This window comes from Peromyscus maniculatus, chromosome 3 (assembly GCF_049852395.1).
Source record: "Peromyscus maniculatus bairdii isolate BWxNUB_F1_BW_parent chromosome 3, HU_Pman_BW_mat_3.1, whole genome shotgun sequence".
Classification (NCBI taxonomy): Eukaryota; Metazoa; Chordata; class Mammalia; order Rodentia; family Cricetidae; genus Peromyscus; species Peromyscus maniculatus.
In genome coordinates, this window is record NC_134854.1 from 20,022,482 (window position 1) to 20,048,814 (window position 26,333).

General features: G+C 44.6%; 1 protein-coding gene across 2 annotated transcripts in view; it reads left to right on the forward strand.

Annotated features, from left to right (window-relative positions):
- The window catches only part of Slc25a13 (solute carrier family 25 member 13), a 181,997-nt gene that overhangs the window by 6,962 nt on the left and 148,702 nt on the right, over positions 1-26,333 (forward strand). For both annotated transcript variants that reach the window (XM_006986884.4, XM_006986883.4), the window contains exon 2: positions 21,530-21,583. In XM_006986884.4, coding sequence (XP_006986946.1) covers positions 21,530-21,583 — 54 coding nt within the window. The remainder of the gene's footprint in view (positions 1-21,529; positions 21,584-26,333) is intronic.

Below are 26,333 nucleotides of genomic sequence, written 5' to 3' on the forward strand. Positions count from 1 at the left end.
GTTTCCACCTGAGGCTACAGTCTGCACATGCTATCCACGGACACTGTTGATGGGAGAGTCAGGTATTTCCCGATACCCTTACTGCTTGTGATAAGATAGCTCTTGTATGTGAGGCGTGTCATACTTTTGGTAAGGAAGTTGTGTGAGGGAGTCTAGTTTGAACAGATGTGTGTAGTCCTGGGTGCCTGTTCAGTAGTTTCAGAATTAGACACAATGTGGTGTGGAATGACCGTTCTGAGTGCTGGGCATCATGTCAATAGAGCTGCAGAGGATTGGCTTAACATTCCTAAGGAGGATGAGGCTACCAGAGCCCTTCCCCCACAATCTCTCTACTCAGTGACTGACAAGTAGGTGAACCTGGTTTCTAGCCCACTTTTTTTTTTTTTTTTTTGGTTTTTCGAGACAGGGTTTCTCTGTGTAGCTTTGCGCCTTTCCTGGATCTCGCTCTGTAGACCAGGCTGGCCTCGAACTCACAAAGATCCGCCTGGCTCTGCCTCCCGAGTGCTGGGATTAAAGGTGTGCACCACCACCGCCCGGCTAGCCCACTTTTTTTTAAAGATTAATTTAATGTACGTTGGGGTTTTGCCCGTGTGTATGTCTGTATGAGGGCATCAGGTCCCCTGGACTTACAGACAATTGTGAGCTGCCATGTGGGTGCTGGGAATTGAACCCAGGTCCTCAGGAAGAACAGTCAGTGCTCTTAACCGCTGAGCCATCTCTCCTGCCCCTCTAGCCCACTTCTGCTACTGGAATTTGGACTCTCTGGGTGCTCCTTATCACCCTATGGAAAACAGGGGACCATTCATGACTATGTCGATCCCGTGGCATGCAACATGGGAAAGCATTTTAGGGAATCATGACATTCAATGGGAATATCAAAAGATGTCTGTTGGGGTCTGTGGGACATTCTACCCAACTGCAAACACAGGGACAGGCGCCTGAACCACACAGGAGCTTTACTGAAACTCTGAAAGCACTAAACATCCACCTGGTGGCTGAACTATGGCTGCTTTAGTGACGACGACATTGTCCACATGGTCCTCCTGGGGAGCCTTGCTGCTGAAATTCTTGTCTGTCCAGAGAGCAGTTTGACAGGTTTGCTTAGATGATTTCCTTAGGTGCTGGTTAGCTGTGGAACCTTTGGAGGTTGGCCCCAGGCCTGTTGCATCAGCATCTGCATTTTATTCCCATCCCCAGGAAATCCTGTGCATGCGGAAGTTTGGATGGTATGCATCTCAGGCACTCACTACCACGTAATTAAAGGCCTCTCTTTGATAAGGATGTAACAACTTTGGTTTCTTTGCAAGTTAGTCCAACTGTTTGCAGAATTAAATACATAGTGTCAAAGTCCTGTATAGATTTTAGGGTCTTTGCCTTGAGTGTCCTTGGGGCCCAGGTATTATTTTGTAGCCATGTTCGAGTGATTATTTAAGGGGACTGTATAGGGGCTGTGCTTTCCTCCTTTTCCTTACTTTTCTCTTGCCTGTTGATTTTTGACATTCTCTCCAGTGATCTCAGCCCTAATCCTGTTCTCACTGCTAGCCTCATGTGACCCAGAGTCTTACCAATTTTGTGGGCTTCTCGCCATTAGCATTTGTGGTGAACTCTCAGGCTTGATCTCTTTCTGCTCACCCTCCCTAATTCTCCTTTGCAGCTTCTCTCCAGAGTCCCTGAGTTCTGTGGGAGGTTGGCGTCTCCAGTGCACGCCTCCTCTCCCTTCAGTGCCCCTACGCATCTTTTGAAGAGTGACCATGCGTGTCGTTCTGAGCTCCAGCCTGTACTTTCAGATGTTTGCTGTAAAACTCAGCTTGGGTATCTCAGTCATATTTCAAACTTTGCTCACCTAGCACTGAGGATATCTTCTTGGTGTTTTTTAGTTTCTACCTGTAATTTGTTTGCTCTGGGCAGCCAGGAGAGGCTATCTGCAGGCATCTGGACATGTGGAAAATGGGGTATCAGTTAACCCACCTCCTTTCCTGGAGTGTTGTGTCTTGGCCACTCCATTGAATCCAGGTCCTTATTACTTCGTAGTTATACAGTCACCTCAGCTTCCACGCTGGTCTCCCCGTCTTGGGCTTCTCCCTTTCCATTCTTCTCACACCTCCCCAAGTAATCCTCAGAGATTGGCTCCTGTTCCTGTGATGGTAACAGCCTTGTGTTCACAGGCACAGCACTTAACAGTTTTTAAAACTGCATTCAAACGTGTAGTTGACACCAACTGTTTGCCAGCCCTGTTCTAAGTGCTGTTTTTTGGGGGGTGGGGTGGGGGTGGTGCTTGGCTTGTTTTCAGGATCATCTTAGGGAGTGAGGTGACCAAAGACCCAAGCTTCATTATTTGATCTTTTTATTCATCTTTGAAAAAGCAGGGAAGGTGCTGCTCATGGCAGGTCAGAAAGTTAATGTCCAGGAAGGCTATGCAGATAGTGATGTCTGTATTATATCAACAGTATAACAGTTAGAGCAGCTAGGCACTTCAGTAAGCACTATATATCAAGTGCTTATTGAATCTCCACAATAGGCCTAGGCTGTGCTATTATTATCTCTACTATTCTGATGGGAAAACTCACCTGGTACAGAATAGATGTGTTTCATGAGATACAGAGAGATTAAGTATCTTCTCAGGTCACACAGCTTGTAAATGGCTGAGTGATGGTTTGAATACAGGTAGCTTGACTCTAGAGACTATATGCATCACTAACTCTCTTAATGTGCCTCGATGCAGTGTGGCTACTATTGCCTATAACATAATATTTAAACTCTTTGGAAAGCTAAATTCTCCTTAGAAGTGGCTATATTTTGGAAATGATGGGGATGGAACCTAGAGCTTTGTATAGATTATAAGTGGGTATTCGGTCACCCTGCAACATGCATGCCATCCATCCATCCATCCATCCATCCATCCATCCATCATACATCCATGCATCCATGCATCCATGATGCATCTATCATGCATGCATCCATCCATCCATCATGCATGCATGCATCCATCCATCATGCATGCATCCATCCATCTTCATTTTTATAAAGGGTCCCTTTACATTGCCCTGGCTGTCCTGGAGCTCATTATTTGGACCAGTCTGGCCTCTAACTTACAGAGATCCTCCTGCCTCTGTCTCCCCAGTGCTGGGATCAAGGGTGTGTGCCACCACACCTGGCCAAGTTGTATTTTTGTGGCAGGTTTGTTTTATTCATCATAGTTTATATTTGGCCTTTGGTTGGCAGTCCTTGAAGTTTTGTCAATCTTTAGGTTATTCCTCCTTTTTTTTTTTTTTTTCGTTTGTTTGTTTCTTTGAAGTTTATTTCATGGGGGGAAGTTTATTGTTTTTCCTGCACTTTCCCACTATTTCAAATTTACTGTCTGCATCCCCTTTATGCTTCTTGTTTTGGATGGTTTCTGAAGTGTCATGCTTTTAGGTTTTGTTTGTTTGTTTGTTTGTTTGTTTGTTTTTCAAGACAGGGTTTCTCTGTGTAGCTTTGCACCTTTTCTTGGAACTCACTTGGTAGTCCAGGCTGGCCTTGAACTCACAGAGATCCGCCTAGCTCTGCCTCCCAAGTGCTGGGATTAAAGGCGTGCACCACCACCACCACCACCGCCCGGCTCATGCTTTTGGTTTTGACTAGCACATTAGATGGTACTAGGTGCTCCCATCAGGCACTGGGGCTCACCTGGAAGCACATAATTCTTGGTTATTTTGAAGTTGTGTTTGATGAGTGGGTTCAGATGGTATCATCTAGGTTTTTGGCTAGTGGTTTGTTACTAAGTTTGAATATTGACAGTTGCTCTACATGGAGTATCAAAAGTAGTTTTCATCCTTTAAATATGCAGGCTTATGCATATGCTTATACTTTATGCACTTATGAGTATGTATGTATACACATGAGTATGAATTATAATTTTTAGAAAAGTAGTGGATATTATGAACAAGATGGGTATTAATAAATGGGTATAGAGTTTGTGTGGGATGATAAAATAGTGCTGGTGGATTCTAACATTTGAATATACTAATGCCACTGAATTGTACACTTAAAAATGGTAAATTTAGGGTGCTTAGTGGTTAAGAGTACTGGCTGCTCTTCCAGAGTACTCAGGTACAATTCTCAGCACCCACATGGCCACTCATAACTGTCAGTAACTATAGTTCCAGGGGATCCAACACCCTCACACAGACATGAATGCAGACAAAACACCAGTGCACAGAAAATAAAATTAGAGAAAAATAAAAAAGATAAATTTAATATAATGTGCTAGATTACCAAAACAAAAACAAATTAATTAGAAATAGATTGTAACATTGGGTTAAAAATAATTCCAGTAGTCCATAATGGATGTTTACTACTTCTCAAATGAGTCAAATTGAGACAGAGAAGTCAAGGTTTTTATTTTATTGTGTTATTTTTAGTTTTGTTAACCAAAGGATATCACCTAGGAAAATTTAAAACAAGATGTCAGAATTAGAAAACAAGGCAAGAATCATCCTGTAATTTGCAAATAGTCATTGATTCAGGTAAGAATTGTCTACAGCTACTAAAACCCTTCGGTGAATGATTGTTAGAATTCCCGTCTTCTCAAAGTGTGACCTGGTAAATAAATGACTGACTCCTTACAAGAGGAGCAAGGGACCTTTCCAGTGGGGAATTATATTTCAACCAAGTGGTCAGACACACATGGGGAAACCGGCGTTTGTACATTCTGAAGTGGTGCAGTGGGAAGTATCCAAGAAGATCTTTGTCGAGTTCTGGCCAAAATTCTCTAATCTCAATCTAATAGAAAGTGGGCCTGACTTTAAAAATGTATTATGAGTGAAAAAGGCTGAAGAAAAGAGACCTGCAAAGAGACAGGACCAAATGCAGTGTTTGATCTTGGTTACAGAATAAACGAATGAAAGAAACAGTTGCCTTACTGGGAACAACTGTGTATTTATTGGAGTATATTCATTTAACAATGTGCCAAAGACTGGGCAACTTAAATGGCTGGAATTAATTTACACAATTCTGGAGAGCTAACAGTCTGATATGAAGATCTAGGCAAGGTCGACTTTGCCTATGGCATCTCTTCCTTGACATAGTGGGATGATTTCTTTTATCTTTGTATGTGATGCCATCTGAGGTTATATCCTGATTTCCAGTCTGTCCTCCCTCTCTCCTTCCCATTCTCTTATTGTTGGGGTTTATTAAAAAGTCTTAATGAATGTTTAAGCATGGGTATTGTTGGGGAGCAAGCGTGTGTGTGTGTGTGTGTGTGTGTGTGTGTGTGTGTGTGTGTGACAGAGAGAGAGAGAGAGAGAGAGAGAGAGAGAGAGAGAGAGAGAGAGAGAGAGAGCGCGAGCATAATTTCCAGGCACGAGGACATCTTTATCGCATCAACTTAATAACCTCGTTACAGACCTTTCTTCATTTACAGTGGTCACATTCTGAGGTGCTGGGATTAGAATTTAGGGAGACACAGTTCAGCTCAGGACATAAAATAACTCCTGCTCAAGCTCTCCAGTGTGGTAATGTTGAGGCTCTAAGGACACTAATCTTTGAAATCCTTGCTGTTTTGTTTCTTGCTACATTTTAAGCTCCTGTGATCAGGGACCTTCTTTAGACCTTGATATCCCTCAGAGTATCGGTCACATGACATTTTGACATATTGTTCGTTGATTTACTCATTAGTTTGACACACTAACCCATGGCAAGGTGAGTGGAGGAAGATTTTCTGCTGTAGATTTATGGTTTCTTGGGAATATTTTCACTTTTTAATAGAACATCCATGTAGTCCCCTCCATCTCCTAACAAAATAAAGAATTGTTTGGAAATACTTGAAATGTGTATGAATGATCTCCAAGAGAAAGCAGGATGGAGAGTTGTGAGAGCCAAAGTTACATTTTCAGTTTTAATTACTATGCTTAAGAGATCTATGAAACAAAAATACCTCTGATCTGCAGGCCTCTTGCCCAAGGACAGATGGTTCCTGAAATGCTGGAGGCTTGTTTATGGGAGATGACAAGCCACGTGGTTGTCGCCCATCTGCACCGGATGTGCTCGATCACATGTGGGCGGGAGGGTCACTGGCAAGAAATATGTCAGGATGTATGCTTGCCCCTGATTGGACGTAGGCTGGAGATAAATATGTCAGGATGTATGCTTGCCCCTGATTGGACCTGATGGAAAATGTAATGAATTATGGGTTTTTCTTCTTAAGCCCTTGCAAAACCTGATTCTGGGCCGTTTTCCAGGAACCTGGGTATGGACCTGGCCAGAGCCCATCCACCTGGCCAGTATTTATTTAAAGGTTGCTTCAAATTTGGCTTTAAATCGTGGTAGTGGTCTTATTCTTGACCAGTGGAATTGACAAGTGAGCTGCTAAGCATACCGTTGGGCTGTCTGAAGGTAGATGAACCCAGAAAGGCTTCTTCCAAAGGTGAAGCCTTGACAAACACTCCCTTTTGATTATGAAAGTTCAGTTGCACTGTCGGGAACAATTGCCAGCAAGTCCAAACAACACTGCAGCTCGTTCCAGGTACGCCGGATCTTCAGGTAGCTTGAAGACTGGTGCTGTTGTCACTGGAGAGTTTGGGGGAGCGCCATCTAGGGTGTTAATGTGTTACTCAGAAAACTGGGGTTCCTCTCGGGGTTTTTAGTCTTGTTAGCACTTTAAGAATCGGCTGGAGGACAATTATTATTAGAGTTTAAAGGAAAAACCCCAGAGCAGGCAAGCTGTAAAAGTCTCCGCACACCTGGCTGAGGAGGATGGAAACCATGCCTCTGGAGCTGGGCGTGGAGCGCAACTGTAGAGGCCCAAGGCAAACATCCGTGGGGCAGACGTGGGGTGTAGTAGGGAGCGACAGACGGAGGATGAGAAAGCCCAGAATGTTCGGAAAGCATGCCCAGGCCATGGCCAGTATCTGAAAGAAAGAGAGAGAAAAGAAAAAGGGAAAGTTGTGCTGGTGTGACTACTTCAGGAGAACTGGCAGGCATAATCCAGCTGAATGGCTCCTCTCTAAGTGGCTGCTGTGAGAGCAGGGCTTTCTGTAAGGAAAAAATCCATGCTCTCATCAAAGGAATAATTTTCCCTTCCGCATCTTTAGCATGGCTTAAAGTGAATCAGCCTTCCTCAGGGGTGGTGGTTTTTGCCTGGTGATTGGGCCTAGTTGGACTAACTTTTTTGTTTTGGCTAGTTTGGAATGTTGGTGTCCTTCCAATGGCAGAGACAGAGTGCAGTCTTTTGAGCAGGAAGGCACACCTTTCTCTAGTGGCCCTCTGCAGCACCCGGATCTGGGCTCCTGTGACATTCTCTACTCTGAAGTGGTAACGAGCTTAAGAGATGGGCTGAAATCAGGAGTTAGATGTAAGCCATTTCCATCATGAAAATCCAGACATCTGGTTCCCAAGCTGTTCACCAGGACGGATTAATGTCTGGATTTGCATTTCCGTCACGCCCTCATGTATAGCTGTCAAGTCCAAAGCCCCTCATCCCCCAGATGGCAGTGCTGGTGACATTGTCCTAAACTGAAGGACTTTGCCTGGGTAAATAAGCCAAAAGGTTTCTGTTTGCAAGAAAAGCAGATCTCTAAGGCAGTATCTGCTCACCAGGAACGTCTCTTAAACCTCCAGGAACCTCATAACTTTTCCCTAAGGGCCAATTGACTGGCCAGGGCACCCAGTTACCACTCAATCTGGACAGCCTTTATTAGCTGGGTCCCCATTCTGCTGATTGTCATATAAAAAAACCTGTTCCTCCTCTTCTCTTCTCTTCTCTTCTCTTCTCTTCTCTTCTCTTCTCTTCTCTTCTCTTCTCTTCTCTTCTCTTCTCTTCTCTTCTCTTCTCTTCTCTTCTCTTCTCTTCTCTTTGATCTGTCTCCCCAAGAGATGACCTTGGCAGTTTGATCCCCAATAAATAATTCTTTCTGCTACTGAGTGGTCTAGTTCCGTAGTTTCACTGTACCATCACTCACTTATATCCTTCAGGCAAGGATGGCCATTTAGGAGTTGAGAAACCAGAGCTCAGTTCCAGCGTTCTTGGCTGAAGAATCTTGATATTCTTGGAACTACTGCTTTTGGGGGGCCCTTCCCCAAGCTATTTGTACAGTTTCTCTCTCTCTGTCTCTCTGTCTCTATCTCTCTCTGTAGACCAGGCTGGCCTTAAACTCACAGAGATCTGCTTGCTTCTGCCACCTGAGTGTTGGCATTAAAGGGCATGTGCCACGACTGCCCAGCTATTTCTTTCTTTCCTTCTTTTGTTCTTTTTTTTTTTTTTTTTTTTTTAAGGCGTGAGCCACCACCGCCCGGCAAATATTTATTTATTTGTGATGCATACAGTGTTCTGCCTGCATCCCTCCAGGCCAGAAGAGGGCACCAGATTACATTACCGATGGTTATAAGCCATCATGTGGTTGCTGGGAATTGAACTCAGGACCTTTGGAAGAATAGCCAGTGCTCTTAACCTCTGAGCCATCTCTCCAGCCCCTCTTTCTTTTAATCTCTTGTTTTCATTCAGTTTTTAAATTTTTAATTAAATTAATTAATCAATTTGTGTACATGCTTGTGGAGGCCAGACGTTAATGCTGGGTATTAATGCTTCCTCAGTTGCTCTCAAAAATGACATATGGTCTCCACTGAACCTGGGCTCACCTGGCGGGTCAGGCTGGTGGGTCAGCAAACAGTGGGATCGGCCCATGTCTACCTCCCCTTCCCCCAGTGCTGGAGTTGCATACGCGTGTGTCCACACCTGGCATTTTATGTGGGTGCTGGAGATGGGAACTCAGATTCTCAAGCTTGCCTGGCAAACACTTTATTGGCTGAGCCCTTCATCCCCCATCCCCCAGCCCTTCAGATCTCTTCTTTGACTGTTGTGCTTATCAACAAGAAATGCATGTACTTCTTGGCATCCATACTCTGGTGTTCTTCCCATTGATGTGGGCTTTGAGATGGAGAATTCCACCTTCTTCTGCTTGTCTCCCATCTCTGTTCCTCCAAGCTCAGCCCCGGGTCCTCTGCTCCGGGTGGCTCACGGAGATGTTTGGTCTCGTCAGCAGCTCAAAGAGTCTGGTGGTGGCCTTTAGCCTGGTTTGCTACTGGGTCATTTGCCTTTTCACATTGATTTGTTCCGAGAGGACAGTTACGTGAAGACCTTGCCCCCTTGCCCTCTTGGCATCTTGTTTTTCTCTTCTCAGCTGCTTGATGTTTAACTGACTCACATTCGTTCTCTGTTGATCAGCCTCTTCCTGTGTGACCTCTCATGTGTGCTGTATTTAAAAACCAGCCTTCCTGCTTAGTATTACAGACGAGATGATCACCTGTGTGTTTTTCTAGTGGCATTTCAGTCTCTTTCTCTTGTTTAATTGTGGGTGTTCACTAGTCATCACAGGTGCCCCACGATCAACAGTGTGACCTGCTGCCACTGGGATCAAATCTGCTTCAGAGGAAGCTGTGCAGTCTCCCCAAGCTCTGGTATCTTGTGCTGATTCATTCAGCTGGGCTGTTCTGTTCTTGAAAGGATGAGGCTGCTGCAAAACCAAGAGCTGCTAGAACTGGCCCGGGCTGTGCGTTTTCATGCAATCTTTATTTTCTTTCTTCTTCTATTATTATTACTATTATTATTATTATTATTATTATTATTTTGGTTTTTCGAGACAGGGTTTCTCTGTGTAGTTTTGGTGCCATTCCTGGATCTCGCTCTGTAGACCAGGCTGGCCTCGAACTCACAGAGATCTGACTGGCTCTGCCTCCTGAGTGCTGGGATTAAAGGTATGCACCACTACCTGGCTCTTTCTCCCTTTTAACAGATGAGAAAAAGTCCCTGAGTTCATGTTGCTTCTTAGTGAAAGAGTCAGAGTTTAAGCATACAATTGCAGAGGCCCTAGGAAAGGTCCAGGTAAGACCAGATGAGGAGAATCTGGTGGAAAGTCTCCTGGAGGAAGAGGCACTATACTCCATTTTTGAAAGAAAACAGCATTGCTTAGAATCCTCCTTATGTCAGGCCGTGGTGGAGCCACTTGGGTGGCAGAGCCAGGTGAATCTCTGTGAGTCTGAGGTCAGCCTGGTCTATGGAGCGAGATCCAAGACAGGCTCCAAAGCTACACAGAGAAACCCTGTCTCCAAAAACAATCAAACAAACAAAAAACCAAAAGAAAGAAAGAAAGAAAGAAAGAAAGAAAGAAAGAAAGAAAGAAAGAAAGAAAGAAAGAAAGAAAGAAAGAAAGAAAGAAAGAGAATCCTCCTTATGGATATTTCGCATAATATGCAAAGGTGAAATAGTATCATGAGCCCTTATTCCTCTATCCAGCCAGTAATACTTACCAGTTTATAGTCACTAGTTGATCCTTTCACCCCTCATTCTTAAATGTGTACCTCAGACCCCATGGATTCATCTCCAAGGACTTTATTTTAGTCTGTGTTTAGTATGTCCCTCCCCTCCCCTCCCCTCTCCTCCCTTCCCCTCCCCTCCCCTCCTTCTTTTCTTTTTCATCAGAGACAGGGTTTCTCTGTAGTTTTGGTGCCATTCCTGGATCTTGCTCTGTAGACCAGGCTGGCCTCGAACTCACAGAGATCTGCCTGGCTCTGCCTCCTGAGTGCTGGGATTAAAGGCGTGCGCCACCACCGCCCGGTCCTCCCTTCCTTCTTTTGCTTCTTTTTTCTATTTGAGACAGGTACTCACTATATAGCCCTGGCTGGCCTGGGACACACTTATCTAGACCAGACTGTCTTTGAATTCATAGAGATGCACCTGCCTCTTCCTCCCAAGTGCTGGGAGAAAGCCGTGCCACCAAGCCTTACATAAGATCCTAAAAGCAGGATCACAATGCCATTGTCCCACCTGACATTTTACAGTAATTCAGTATTTATAAGCAACCATTCTGGTGTGTCTGTTACCATTTCCCTTTTGTGTTTAGCAATCATAGCATTGCTCTATCAATAAGGCTTTCTTTTGACCTGAGTGCTCTTCTCTCTTCATCTCATGCTGGCTCTATTCACCTGAAAGTAGGACAATATTTTGCTTCAAACCATGGATTTATGTTCCTATTAAGACTCTGCCATGTGCTGTGTGACATCCCATCAAGTTACTCAACCTGTCTGTCTTCATTAGGCTTTCTAACTGTGATGAAATACCATGACCAAGAAGCAAGTTAGGGAGGAAAGAGTTTATTTGGATTACACATACCATTGTTCATCATGGAGGGAAGTCAGGACAGGAACTTAAACAGGGCAGGCTGGAACCTGGTGGCAGGAGCTGATGCAGAGGCCATGGAGGGGTGCTGCTTACCGGCTTGTTTCCCATGACTTGCTCAGCCTGCTCTCTTATTGAACCCAGGACCACCAGGGTCACCAGCGGAGGGATGGCCCCACCCACACTGGTTACACCCTTCTCCATCAATCACTAGTTAAGAAAATGCCTTACAGCCTGATCTTATGGAGGCATTTTCTCAATTTCGTCCTTTCAGATAACTCTAGCTTGTATCGAGTTGACATAAAAACTATCCAGTACATTGCCTATGCTTCAATTTCTTCATCTACCAAAGTGGCATCATTTCACCTGCTTGGGGGGGGCAGTTGGGAAGGTCCAATGTGTTTATGTTTGCAAAGCTTAGGATAGAGCCGGGGCATTGTAAGCTTTGTGGGAGTATCAGCCATGACTCTGGAGTCCCATCAAAAGTCCCTGGGGTGTGCAGGAGGGTGGGGGAGTGCTGGGGCAGAAAGATGCAGCCCAGGACGGGGCGCTTGGCTGTGCAGAATGCTGCTTCTCTTTTACTTCCATCTGGATTTCGACTGCTTCATTTAGAGGAGGTTGGTGCCTCTGAACAGCTGTGTCACTTGGCGGAAGCGGTTTCTCTATTGTCCCTCTGCCTCTGACTTTCTCTCCCTGGGCTCTTTCTGAGTTAGCTGTTCTTTCTCAGGAAACCAGTCTAAGTTTTTAGAATGTTGTCTGGGCTCTAGGAACTTGTGATAGCTTAAGTAGGGCCTTTCAGTACTTTATAGATATGTCATGCGCTTTTATATTTCTTTGTTCCCCAACAGGAATATGCTCCCCTGTCTTCCGGACAGCGCAATCAGGTTTTATTCATTTAAGGAGCAGTAGTAATTTGACACTTGCTAATATGTAACAAATTATATTGGGAGGGATAATTACAATTGCAGCTGGTTCCTAATTATACTCTAATCTCTATGCTTTAAAAAATTGAGACTAAGTTCAGCATATAATACCAGAGAGTAATATTCTTCATCAGGCAGCCCATGATTCTAAGTGACAAAGACATGAATTTGATGTCCAGTGTGGTCCAGTGGCAGGATTCTTCAGAGGGCTTCAGACTCTCCCTCCATGTCCCTCAAGTGTTAAAATGAATATCCAAAGATTCTGGGGTCCTTTCTGACTTTGTAATGTATATAGCTACATAGTTAAAAGTCTGAAATACTTCTGTTTCTTTCTCTGGAAATTAGAGGAGTTAATGGCTTTTTCACCTTCAAGAGCTTCAGTGGTGTTTACATGAGATCTACTTTGAAAAACTGAGCACTAGGCCTTCTTGCATGGAGTTAAGGGTCCAGTAAGAGCTACCAGGATGTTGCTGTGGCCAAAACTAAATGATCCAGTCCCAGGCTTTACTTCTGCCTCTGGTAAACTGTGTGAAAGTATGTACCATCATCATACAATATGTATCAGCCACTCACTGCTAAGTCTGTCATTTGCCCTGGGAGAGGGTCTTATCAGTGCCTGACATTAGGCCTGGAATGTTCCAGCCCTCATAGGTGATGGTGGTGTGTAAGTGAGCAGGTGGAACATCACTAGTTACCATGTTCTCCACAGCTGGGGGTTGAGTAGATGCCCTTTATCCTTCCCCTCCCCCTGAGATAATTTGACAACGTCTGGAGAAATTGTTTCGGTTGTTCCAGTCTGATGCTATTGGCATCTGGTGGGAAGAGGGTGAGAATGTTGTTAAAATCCTACCTAGCAACAAAGAATGATCACTGGGTCCTACAAGAAAGGTTGAGAGACCTGATGTGAGGCAACCCGACCACCTGGACTGTGAGCCCGAGGAGGAGGAGGAGGAGGCATGGACTCGGGACAGATCAGTCTGTATTTGACCTGCAGTGTGTTCTATTTGACCTGCAGCGTTCTCAGTAGTGGACGACAGACTAAGTGAATGAGAACAACGAGCACTCGAGTGCTCCTAGATGTGCTTGAGGAGAAGGTTTATTGTAGATAGGAGGGAGAGAACAGCCAGAGGTGTCCGGAAGAGTCCAGACTGAACATGGCCAGCGGAATAGACTCGGCCAGGAGGGGTGGGGTGGGGGGAGACTGGGGAGGGCAGCGCGGCGGGGGTGGGGAGGGGAGAACGAGAAGAGTAGAGAAGGCGTTTCAGATGAAGAGAGGAGCTCCAAGAGCGACCAACGGTGAAGCTGAGGGAGTCCGTGGCCAAAATGGCTGTGTTATATATAGGCCAGAAGCTGGAGGAAGGGAAGGGAAGGCCGGCCCCTGGGTTCGGGGTAGGGGACAGGGTGAGATGTGCTAAGAGGGGCCACGGCTACTTGTCCCGGGTTTCTTTGGGACCTGACAATAAGGTTGTATGGAAAGCAAAAGGATTGCTCAGGTGTATGTCCAGTGACTTTACCCAGTCAAGTTCATTTTGACGTTTCCAGCTACCCATCATCCTTTGCCCAGATTTCCTGTGTTGGAGCAAATCCTCATAATAGCATTTCTGGCTCTCCCAGCACAGGGATCCGCTCAGTTTCCACACTCCTTGCAGAGAAGGCCTGTAGCAGTGACCTGGGCTCTGCCGAGCAGACACTCATATGCCAAGTGATTAGGAAGAAGGCAATATGAGGGGACGGGATGGTGTGATGTTTTCACTTCAGTTTACCTGGGCAGTGTGGCCTGCTTTGAGTGTGATGCTGGATTCTTCCCCAGCCATTCTAGGCATCTGAGGGTATTGTTGTTAGCTCTTTGGTCATGGCTGATTCTCCAGCTTTCCTCAGGAGACAGCAGACATTCCATATAGCACTCAGCCCATGTTAGCCTTGAACTCACAGTGTAGTTGAAGGTGACCTTGAACTTCTGATCCTCGTCCCTCTTCCCAGTGCTAAGGTTCTTCTATGTGTGAGCCACAATTCCCAGCTTGTGCAGTGCTGGGAGCAGAGCGAGTGGACGATAGTCACGCAGTCTACCACCGGAAGGAACTGTGCTCCCAGCCCTCCAAAAGCATTCTATGTAAACTGTTTTTCTCTTTAGCATATCATCTTTTGTTATCTAGGTCTGAGTTCAGGGCACTGGGCCCTGTTACCTTCCATTTGTATCTGGGAGCGGAGGTGTCCTGAAGTCTTGTTATCAGCTTGTTTTGTTTGGCAGCAGCTGATACTAATCCTTGCCAGCAGTAACAGCTGAAGATTTTGAGGATACATTTTCTTCATTCTAATTGGCTCTGAGGCAGGCATATGAAAGGGAGAAGGTAGGGTTTCTTATCATTTGCTCACTTCCTAAGCGCAGATTTCAAACGCAGAGATGTTAACTGACTGGCCCGAGGTCATCAGGCCTGGCTGCGGCTCCAGGTTTTCTCCCTGACTTCTGCTGTGGACTCCTGGCAATACTGGCAGCTCTTCCTCGTCTCTATAAGGCAGGAACATGTAAATAGAAAGGTGTGTGTTTTAGAAAATATTCAGAGTGTCTCTTGTCAGTTTTTCCTCCAGGGAACATTTACTGGAATGCAAGTTTCAGCTTAATGACGATGGGAGAGTTGAAAGTGTGTTTAAAGCCTTTTTGGTGTAACAACCCACAGCTGAAACACCACCATCGAGTGCACTTACCCATTACACTTGGTGTCTTAATACCAGATTTTTAATCTCGGTGGTCTAGAGTTGGTTAATGTTTGTCTGCCACAGCACAGTCACAAGTTACGGAGCTGTTCTGATGAACATCTGCAGCACTCTGAAGTGACCTGCCTGTTAATTACCCTGTGGGCCCTCGGGTGCTTTGGAAGTGAATTGTTGAGTGATAGGAACCTTTGAGAGTTGATTGCCCAGAACTGTTGTGGTTGGGAGAATGCTTAACTCGGCATTCTGTCTGTATACCGATTTATACCTCAGTCACTTCTTGTATAATTACAGCTCTTCACTTATGAGAACCCAAGGAAACGTAACATAACGCTCAAGCGAGTGATTCGGTGACTCCAGTAAGAAATGATTTTTGTAAATTTGATGAGACACCCTCTTTCTTCCCTCAAGTCAATGGTAACTGTGGTTTTAGGGAATTCCAAACTTTCTTTTGCAATAACTGATTGTATCAGTCAAGGTTGACTTGCGGGGAACAGAATCCTCTCTGGCTGGTTTCAGCAGAGGGAGATTTATTACAGGCTATTAAATGGCTTATAGAATTTGTTGGGTAGGTGAAGAAACAGACTTGAGGTTGCACTCTTAGGAATGACTTCCAGAGCCTCACAGCAGAGCAGGCCACCAAGGGAGCAGTGGCCTCCGCTGCAGTCAGGTTGTCTCCTGCCAAGTGAGGGGTGTTTTGGAGGACATGCTATGAACGATGTGGGAGGCCAGGACAGTGTCGCAGGAAAACCAGTCACTTTGAACAGAGGTGTCTGCTAGCAGAAGCAGTGAGAGTGTGGTGGCTCAGGCCTCCAAGTCTTTTCCTTGCAAATCCCTCCATAGTTCTTCTGATTGACAGTCCCTGGGCCATATAGCTGCAAAGGATTCTGAGAAATGTAATGTTCGATATGTAGTTGGCAATACAGGAAGATGGAGAAAGAATGTGGGCTGCAGCTGCTGAGTTCCTAGGTGACACCAAGAGCACTTTCCACCAGGGTTTAGCTGCTCTTACGCTGGTTCTCCTGTTTCCTTTCTTGTTACCTACCCCATGCTGGCTTTCACATGCACACAGATGGCCTGCTTTTGATGAGTTACCTTTTCTGGCTTTTAACCTATCAAAGATAATCATTTCAGGTAATCTTTTGGATAAGCAAGCCTGTGATTGTTTTGACTTTCAGAGATCTCTCGGGTTGGGGAAGAGAGTTGGGAGATTCTGTTGAAGGAGATACACTGTACTGTGTGGGGAGGTCGAGGCTGGGGTCAAGCCAGTGACTCTGCGCGTCCACCCACTGTTATTTTCTGGATAGTTTTTAAAATATGCTATTTTTGTTATTTTTATAGTTTTTCTTTTCTTTCTTTTCTTTTTTCTTTTTGATTTTTTTGAGACAGCATTTCTCTGTGTAGTCTTGGCTGTCCTGGAACTCTCTCTCGGTAGACCAGGCTGGCCTTGAACTCATAGAGATCCCTGCCTTTGTCTCCTGAGTGCTGGATTAAAGGCATGTGCTACTGCCACTACCACCCAGCTTATAGTTTTAAAGATAATTTAGATTTGTTGTTTTTCTCATCACTGTCATTAAATACCTAGCTAAAGCAGCTTAGGGAGGGAAGAATTACCTTAACCCAGGTTCAAAGGAATCTAGCCCATCCTGGGGAAGGTATGAGGTGGGGGGTGCTCTTGGCTGTTGAGGTGGGGACTTGTCAGGAATCAAACACCTGACAGGAAGAAGGCCCAGGCAATAAATTTCTGCTCCCCCTGACACTTCCTCCAACTAGACACCCCTCACCCCCAAATAGCTCCACCACTAACTGGGGCCAAGTCTTCAAACATGCAGCTTGTGGGAGAAATTTTGTATTCAAACAATAATATGCGCATTCCTGAGATTCTGAATTCAGGAGCCTAAAAAGTTCTTTTTGCTCTTGAATGCTCCTTTCATTTTTTTTCAAAAATACTTTACTTATGTGTATGTGTGTGCGTCTGCATATGGGTATGTACATGTGAGTGCAAATGCCCAGGCTCAGTACTTCGAGAACCACTGATCTGAAGGGAGCCACCAGTATAGATCTGATGTCTCACTCACCGAGACTCTCATCAGTTGAGGAGCCCCTTAAGGTCTTTGCAGAGGCTGGGGATCTGAGGAAGCCCCCAGGGAGGTCCAACCAGGTCTCACATCTTCAGAGCCTCCTGAGAGGAGTGACCCAATTTTATCTCCTTCCTTTTCTTCCTCGGCCTCCTAACACAGGCTCTCCTCCATCTCAAGGTGTTCTCAGGCAAACTTGCTCGGTGATGAATAGGGTCTTGAACTTCCCCTCATCTCCCGACTCTACCTCCCAAGGCTGGGATTACCATACCCAGCTATGTTGGGTTTTTTATTTGTCCCTACTGCCATCTGTCACACCTACCAACTATTTTGAGAGCACAACTATGTGCCTCTGCAACTTGTGAAAGTAATGAGCTTGGTACTGTGGCTTGATTCCAGGGTAAGCAAGCTGACTTAAAAAAATACTCATATGCGTAGGAATCATCCCCCTGCCATTGGCAACTCTGATTCCTGTTAGAATGAGAGAGTTTATTTGTTCTGAATGACACCTTTCTGGCTCTTCCTGTTATATTTTCATTCCCTTTATGAAAAAACTAGTTCCTAAAGTTATGTTTTTAATATTACTATTTTCTTAAATTTTTTTAACCTGGTTTGTGTATGTTTTATGAATGCTATTGGTGAGCTAGTCACATGGGTATAACTAGTGTTTATCTTGTTAAAGTGTATTGTATATTTAGTGACTCTCGAATTTTACCATCTCAAAGCATGGACTTGAAATTTCCAGTCTAAGTTAATCCTAGTAGACCTTTCCCAGTGTGTGGGAGCAACAGCCATGCAGCCTGTTGCTTCTGTTTTAGCTCTTAAGTTTGGAACTGTTGTAACATGTAATCTGACTGAGTACAACATTCTCTATTGTGCTGATTTAAATATCAAATGATATTTCATAGTCACTTGCAAAGAACTCCTTTCTTAGATTTGGAAATGCATTACATCATTTATGTAAAACATAGTACAATTTTTGTTGTAATGTTAGACTCTATTACACTTCAGTCTTTCAGTACAGACGATAAAGAATAAGATAATGATAAGTAATGATGACATCAAGTAATTAAATGAATCGTACTTTGCTTGTACATATTTACATTTACATGTTATTATGTAAGAGGCACACACCCAAATGTGTGTATGTACAGAGGTGAGCCATCTGGAAACTATCTTAAGTTTGACAAGTCTTCTGAAGCCCAAGAATAAGCTAGGTTTAAAACCTCCAGGCTTTTCGATTATAACTAAAGCATGCATACTGATCAGCTGTCCTGTGTTGACTTAAAAAAGAAGACAGCTCCATTTCTCTGGCTGACTTTTCCCAGCACATATCTTCTTGGGTAGTGGATTTGTCACCAGGGAGACTCATCTATCTCAGTGCACCTTCAGGTCATTGTAGGTCTCAGTGCGACTTTATGTGGTCGTCAGTGGGATTGCTCCTGCTTTGCAGTGGATGACATGGGATGTGAGCAGAAGCCAAAATGGAAATTCCAAATAGCCACCGAGTGTTTGCTGAGTGGGCAGTTGATGGGGTGAGTACACATGAGGCCAGGAGGCTGGTGCTAAGTTTGAAGAAATGATCTTCTGGTTCCATGGGTCTTTATGCTTAAGAATGGTACAGATATCAATGGGTCTCAGTCTCAGGCGAATTCCTGTGTGAGATCGTTCACCACTTACCACACCTGCGGCTTTGGGTCTCTTTTCAAGAGTAGCTTTATGTACGCTAGGAGAACAGAGGCGATAATTGATGTTTGGTTGGGGCTTTGGTGAGTGTCTTCAAGAACCCTGACTTCCCCTTTTCTCTCCTACTTCTCCCTTCTAAATTATGAATAGGTTACTCGTTATTTAGACACGTGATCATGGTAGAATAGAAATGCTCTTGAATAAGTAATACAAAAGTGACGATAGATGGCATTTCTTGAGTGCTTTAAGCTTAGGGCCTTGTTGGTACTTAGCACTCTCCTTGCAATTATCCACCACTTCTTATGGATAGACGAGGAAATGATACCAGTCAGAGAACCCAGGCCAGCCAGTGAGTTAAGAGGGCAGGCCTGCACTCTGTGGAAGGCCAGTCTGACACTAACATCTTCTTTTTCACTATTTGTAATGAGTCTTTCTCTGTCCTGCCAGCCAGCTCCCAAATAATGACATGGAGATTTCTTATGAATTATAAAAGCTTGGCCTATAGCTTAGGCTTGTTTCTAACTAGTGCTTATAAGTTAAATCAACCCATTTCTATTCATCTATGCCCTGCTACATGGCTCATGGCTGTTACCTCTCCTCCTGCATGTCTTTCTGCCTCTGTGTCTGGCTGGTGACTCTACCTTTCTTCTTCCCTCTCTCTGCCCGAATGTCCTGCCTATACCTCCCACCTAGCTATTGACAGTTCAGCTTTTTATTACACCAATCACAGCAACATCTTCACACAGTGTAGACATATCCCACAACTACTGGTTGGTTTTTCTGACAAAGGGTCATACTATGTAACCTGGCTTAGTCTCTAGATCCTTCTGGCGCAGTCTCTGAAGTGAAGTTGTGGGTTTACAGGTACCACCATGCGAGGACCTAGCCTTGCCAGGCAGACTGCGTTTAGAGTTCTGATCTTCATCCTTGTGCTGTATGTTTCCTGTCAACTGGGTTACAGTGAAGCTGCTTGTAATGTGGAGCATGGGAGACTTGAGACTGAGAAAACACAAACACAAGGGGGGACATGACTTTATCTGACTTAGGGAAAGGAAGTACACAACTTTCTCTGAACTTTGATTTCCCCATTTGGAAAATGGGGACAATAATGTGTCCTGACTTTCAGACTTTCTGTGAGGACCCAGCCGTGCTTTGTAAACTACAGGGTACATTCTTGGGGGCACGACTTCGAAGCATTGGCCCCTGGAGGGATTGTTCTCCTTTTTGTTCTGCTGTGCCGAGACCCTGGATGGGTTACAATGTGAGGAGTGCTTTTTCTCTCAAACAGGTCCAGTTCTGACTAGGAGCATTGCATGATTTATGTTTGGGGATCAGGAAATTACGGTGCCATGGGGATTCAGGCCAGGGAGGTGCGTTCTGGCTAGCACTGCCCGGTATTGTTCATACAAAGTGCGCAGTATAGTGAACTAAGCAGGCGTGCAAGCATGCATCCAGACAGAGCAAGCATAGTTCATTGTGTAGAAAATTTCTTTGCCTTTTAAAGGGAAAAATGCTAGCAACTTAGGCCAGCATACTACGCAGGGTCCTCCTTCTCATGCCTGGTAAGTAGCCCAGCGTGGGTGTCGGATTTTTCACCTTGGGGTGAGGAATGGCTCTGGAGGTGGAGGTAGAGGGGGCTTTGGTGATGCCTTTTCTAGGAGTGTTCATCCCAGTTCCACCTTTCCACCAACAGGGCCTCCTCTTCTAAAACCTGGAGGTCAGCAGCATCATTAATCATGGCTGGGTTGGTTAGTGGTCAGCAGCATCATTAATCATGGCTGGGTTGGTTAGCGGTCTTATTTCCCCTCTGTTATTGAACAGCAAAGGACACCAGCTAATTCGGGGTGTAAGACACTGTTAGTGTCAGGTATTCAGCTGAAGTGGAAAGAGTATCAGCATGGTGACCATCCAGCTGCTTTCAGAGAGACTACCTCCCATTCCAGTGACTCGTTAGTAAATTTATTCCTGACAGTGTTGGGCCAAGGAGCTCTGGTAGTTCCTATATGGAGAGACAGAAAAACCATTGTCTAAAGATCTCAGAAGAGCCTTTGCAAGCACACAGAAGGGATTTAGAACAATTTGCATAAATCTCCTCCTCACGGATAGGGACATGGTTCCAGGGTTGGGGTGGTTCCAGGGGCCCCGCCTTGGTTGTATCATGGGGTGACACTCTGCTTGCTGAGAACTGCGTCTTATGACCACTGTTGCCAACAGGACTGGGTGATGGGACACTGAATAAGCCCACTGTTTGGTTCTGCATAAGGGTTCTTTTGTGTTGGCCTGGGGCAGTCATGTTCAAGTTTGTCTTGCTTTTTTCCCAATGATGTTTTTGGACTTTGTGGCCTGGAGAATTAAGCACAACACCTATTCTGAGCTAATCTGTCAAATTTTACTGGTGGAAGGTAACCACGGTCCCTTGAGTTTCTAGAATGTGAAGAATAATAGTCACACCTTTGGAGACTTATGATTTATTAAGGCTGGGGAGAGGTGGAGAAGTTCCTTGGCCTGTCTAGGTCGGTGGGTGTACGTGCTGTTCATGGAGGAGCTGTGGGAAGCAGTTCCCTTTGGGTCCTTAATATGATTTACAAGTTCACTGACTTTTAAGAAATGAGCTCCTATGCAGGATTGGCAGACAGGTTGTACTTAATATTTAAATATTCCTATGTGAGAAGGCATGAGTTACCCTTGGGTGTGGTTTAGAAATGCCAGGTGTTCACTAATCTGTTTCAACTTTTTCCCCTTTTTATACATTGAACACTAGATATTAAGGGCTTTCTGGGTTCTCATACAGAATGTTATCGTTTTAGAAGCCACATGGAGTCCACATTAAAATCTGGGGACTAGTTTACACACTGGAGCAATTTGGTACTTTACGTACAAAAATGAAATCTACTAATTTCTAACCCAAAGTTTATTTTCCCTCCTGCTAGCTTGATTTCTCAGCTTTGTTCTAATAACATAAACATTTTTGTGTTTATTTATAGGTGGCTTTAACCAAGAGAGCAGATCCAGCTGAGCTTAGACCAATATTTTTGAAGGTCAGTATAAAGGAATCTATTTTGTTTCTTGTTTGGTTTGTGTTCTATAACTTTAGACGATTATTTCAAACAGCTCTTTATTTCATTGTTGAAAATTTAAAAACATTCCCCAACGTATCTTAGTGTAGGATTCGTGAAAGGGATCCTTTATAAGTCTATTTTGAAAAAATATATGGAAATCATGTAGGTGAATTCTGGTGATGGGGATATGGCTTATATTTTAATTTCTTTCATGTCATACAGTTCAACTGAAAAGTCCTTGGAGGGTTGAGTCATGTGACTCATTACCTATTGAGGGCTGGGTCTCTGAAGGTCCATAGCAATGACTTTTGTCCTAGGAAGTTTCAGGTTCTGTGTCAGCATCCTGATAATTCTCCATTGTGCTGAGAGGATCGTTCTCCCTCCCCGGGTAGAAGAAGCCCATTGCTTTGTTTTGATCATTGCCATTGTCAGTGTATTGACACTGCTTGCATAGTTGTAGACACTGGGGTGCCCCAGATACCCTAAGAACTTAGTTCCTGTACTCCTCCGCACTGTGGTTCTGGACAATGAATGGTCAGTACACCAAAAATCTTCCTTGGGTCTCAAATCTTTTTTTGTTGCTCAACATAGTCAAAAAAGAAGATGCCTGTTTTGTAAAGACACTAAAAACAAAATATGAGGGCTTTCTCTAAACATTGAAAGGACAACATGTGCAAATCAAAGTGTGCCCGGTGTGTGGAGGGAACACCATCACTTTAGAGGTCCATTTTAGGTAATGGTTAGAGAATGGTTGGGATGTTGGTACTGGGCTTGCAGCATACCTTTCTAAAACATTTCAGTTCATGTGGAAGGCTGTTTTTGGGGAAAGTGCTAGCCAAGGTTTTATCTGGATGCAAAGAGGCATCAAAGCAAAAAATCAGAAACTTGATGTGCTCTGACTATGATACAGAAAAGTGTTGATTACATGGGCCTCACTTTCTTTATGAAAAATGTGTTCATATTTTTTTTAAAGGAGGACTTGATTTGTGGCTTAGTCTAAGAAGGCTTGCCTACCATGCACGAGGCCCAGCTATAACCCTCAGTGCTGAGGAATGGAGAAGCAATAAGGAACTTGAGCACGGACAGGATATTTGAGGTTAAGAATTATTATTTAGCTGGGCAATGGTGGTGCACGTCTTTAATACCAGTGCTCAGGAGGCAGAGGCAGGTGGATCTCTGTGAGTTTGAGAACCTCGTCTACAAAGCAAGTTCTAGGACACCCAGTTCTATATAATAGAGACTCTGTCTCAAAAGCCAACAGAAGTGCCGTTTTTTTGAGATGAGATTGAAGCATCTAGAGATGACAGTGTGATTGATAGTAGAGACTGCTTTAAAATCTCATTTTTGGTGGGAGGCAGAGATGGGTGGTATTGTGAAAAAAATTGAAATTAGGAAATGGAATATTAGCTTTATTGCACTATTATTTCTCTACTTTGCATGTTTGAATGCTTTCATAATGAAAATGAGAAAAAATACATTCAATAAATTAACTGGTATGCACTGCCAAACACCTGACATACTTCGATTGACTCAGTAAATGCTTGAAATGAAGCAAATGCAGAGAGAATGGGCTGAAAAGATAGCTCAGTGGTTAAGGTTGGGAGTGCTTCCTGCCCTTTCAGAGCACCCAGGTTCAGTTCCCAGCACCCATGCCAGGCAGCTCAAAACTGCCTGTAACTAGTTCCAGGCCACCTGCCATTCTCTGGAAATTGAGGGCACTTGCATGAATGTGGCGCACATAAACTCACATAGGCACACAGACATGTACGTAAAAAATGATAATTAAAGCAAATGTGGGAAACACAAAGACCCCAAAAGAAAAAATTAAATGTAAACATTTTCAGAGGAAGAAAGAAGGTTAAGTTTGTAAGGATGTTTGGTATTTATACACATCTTGTACACACCCCCAAACCAACACTTGCACTCTCCCCCTCCCCCCCTTTAAATTTGTTTCCAGCTGAGAAGGGCCAGTATAGAATATTGTCAGGAAGAAAAGGGTCCCCAGTGATGGAATTTTTGATATTCATGTCTTGCTTAAGCTAATGTCCAGGGACTGGAGCATTGGCTCCACTTGGCCCAAGGAAATCCAAGGGAGGGTAGGAGCTCTGCTCAGGTCCCTGAACAGCCCCGGGTGGCGTTTCTATGTAGATGGGCCTCAAAGCCGGGGTTAGAATCCTTGGCACTAGATAGGAGACTACGTGACTTTTGAATGAGGGTTTTTTATGGGTTTAGAGTCTGAGATGATGCAGGGAGGAGGTGGGTCCATGAAGAAAACCGAATCAGCAGTTTGGAGAAGGGATTTTGAATCTGGCACAGGGTCTTGGTGACCTCACTAGGCCTGGATAGTGTGGGACCAACACAAATCCATCTTGGCTCAGCCCGCGGAGGAGCTCTTGTTTACTGTCTGGTGTAGATGATGGTTGCGGTAACGGGATCAAAAGAGAAAGAGGTGCCGTAGAGGCTGCCAGGCTGGACCTGTTGGGATGAGCAGTCAGCATCCTGCAAGCCCGTTTACTGTGTTCTTTTCCTCCTCATGAGTTTTCCTGACTTGACTTTCTCTCTAATAAGAGCTCCGTGGGAAATGTCTCCGCCGTCTCTCTGCTGAACTAGGCAGAAGGAAGGATTCTGCTGTGGTAGCGGGGGATGGAAAGGCAGCTCATCTGAGCCTTGGATACTAGGTGTCCAGGCTGTGGGGGAGTTGGCAGCCCTGGAAATGAGAGAGAGCCATGGAGCTGAGCAGGTGGGGAAAGATAGCTGGTTCCAGAGGGCTGAGGTGGACACCCTTCTGGCTTTTTACTGTATGTTTTTGAGAAGAGTGAAACTCTATCTCATCCACCTACCCTGCTTTGAGGTTGTCTATTAGATGTTGGGCACCTGGGAAGGATACATAAATCATGATTCCTATCCTTAAATATTTCACTGTGTGTAGATAAGAAAACAGCCAACATGTGGTTGATAAGTATGACACAGCATTAATTTGTAGGGAGATTATGTGAGACCAATTACGTCTTTCTATGGAAGGTCATCAAAAGTGTAGAAAGGGGGTTTGAGCTGGACTTGAAAAAGAATAGGTGTTTATCAGATAGAGAAGGGTATGAAATTTGTTCCAGACAAAGACAGCAGCATGAACAACCATATCTTTATTGATCCAGTTTGGGGCAATGGTTAGAGAATGGTTGGAATGTTGGTACTTGGTTTGTAATATGCTGGGGTAAAGTGTTCCCTGTGCAGGCTGGTCTTGGGGAAAGTGGTAGCCAAGGTTTTATCTGCATGTGGAAGGAAGATAAACTCCAGACGGTCAATTTTGGGTTTAATCTCAATGCATGAAGACTTTCTATGTAGCGTGTTTGCTGTAGTTTCATGTTAATTTAAAGAGATTTGTGATTGAAATCAAGTGCTATGACGTTCTCAGTGGGGTGAGCAAAAGAGGAACGCGCAAACGATGGTCTCACAGGAGCTCAGATTTGGTGCAGGTTTACAGGACAAGCAGGTAAAGAGACCGAGTAAGCAGACTCCTAGTGTTCAGGTGTGTGGAGTGGAGATGCTGTGACGAGAGCATGAGGAGGTGGAGAAGAGGACCATGTGGAGGCCTGGAGACGTTTTGGGAGAGAACTTCTCCGGGTTGAACTTGTTTACTCTGAACTTTTTAAATTTTTATTTTTGAGCTTTGACTGTCAGGGAGAGTGCTATGCATTACAGGGTGTGGGAGGCGGAAGCATTGCAGGTGGGTTTCATGCAAGCCTGCAATGCCAGTGAACAGGTGGAAGGCATTGGAAGTTTTCTGAGTAGCTCAAGCACCGGGAGGGTGGGCTTGAGGTTGGGCTAGTTCGGTGGCCGTGAGGTGGCCAACCTTGAGAATGATCCTTTTGGAAATCCCTGATGAAGTTCTTGGTTGCAGGAGCAGTGGGCAGTGAGCTAGCTAGTCAGGGATACTTTGAAGGAATAGTTGATGAAACTGATTGGTCTGTTTGTCTGTTTGTTTGGAGACAGGGTCTCTGTACATTGCCTTGGCTGTCCTGGGACTCACTCTGTAGACCAGGCTAACCTTGAACTTACAAGGTTAAGTAAGTGCCTCTTAAGTGTTGGGATTAAAGGCATGGGCCACCATGCCAGCCTGTGCCACCCTTTATAGTGGAGGGGGCTGGCTATATGAATGTCCTGATTGCAAAAACATCAGTCACAGAACAGGGGGAGCTCCAGAGTGTGGAAAGGAGGAGAGGTGTCATCTGCAGAAACAGGAGTCTAGAGTGATTACATTTCTGATATTTCCAATGATACATAAAGAAAACTGACTTTGGATCTCAGCATAGACACAGGTCTCTCTCTCTCTCTCTCTATCTGTCTCTCTCGCTCTGTCTCTGTCTCTGTCTCTCTCCCTCCCTCCTTTTCTTCCTCTTTCAGTTATTTTCCTGAACAGGAGAGAAAAAAATACTACCTCGTATAGTCCCCCCCCCAAGAAAAACAACACGAATGCCTTTAAGTCTAGCCGCTTCTCTATAAGCTTTGACATCCCTATGCTGTCCCTGACTATGGATGTCGTACGGTGCTTTATCTAGTCATTCTCTGTACCTGTCTGTTCGGTTGCCGTCTCCCATTAGCTATCACTGCAGATCTGTAATAAATAGGGCTTGCCCCGCCCACCCTGTTTTAGGATGCTGAGTGGTAAGCAGGCTACCGTTTGTGCTCTCTTGTTTTTGCAAGTTGGAATGTAGAAGTATATATTCCCACA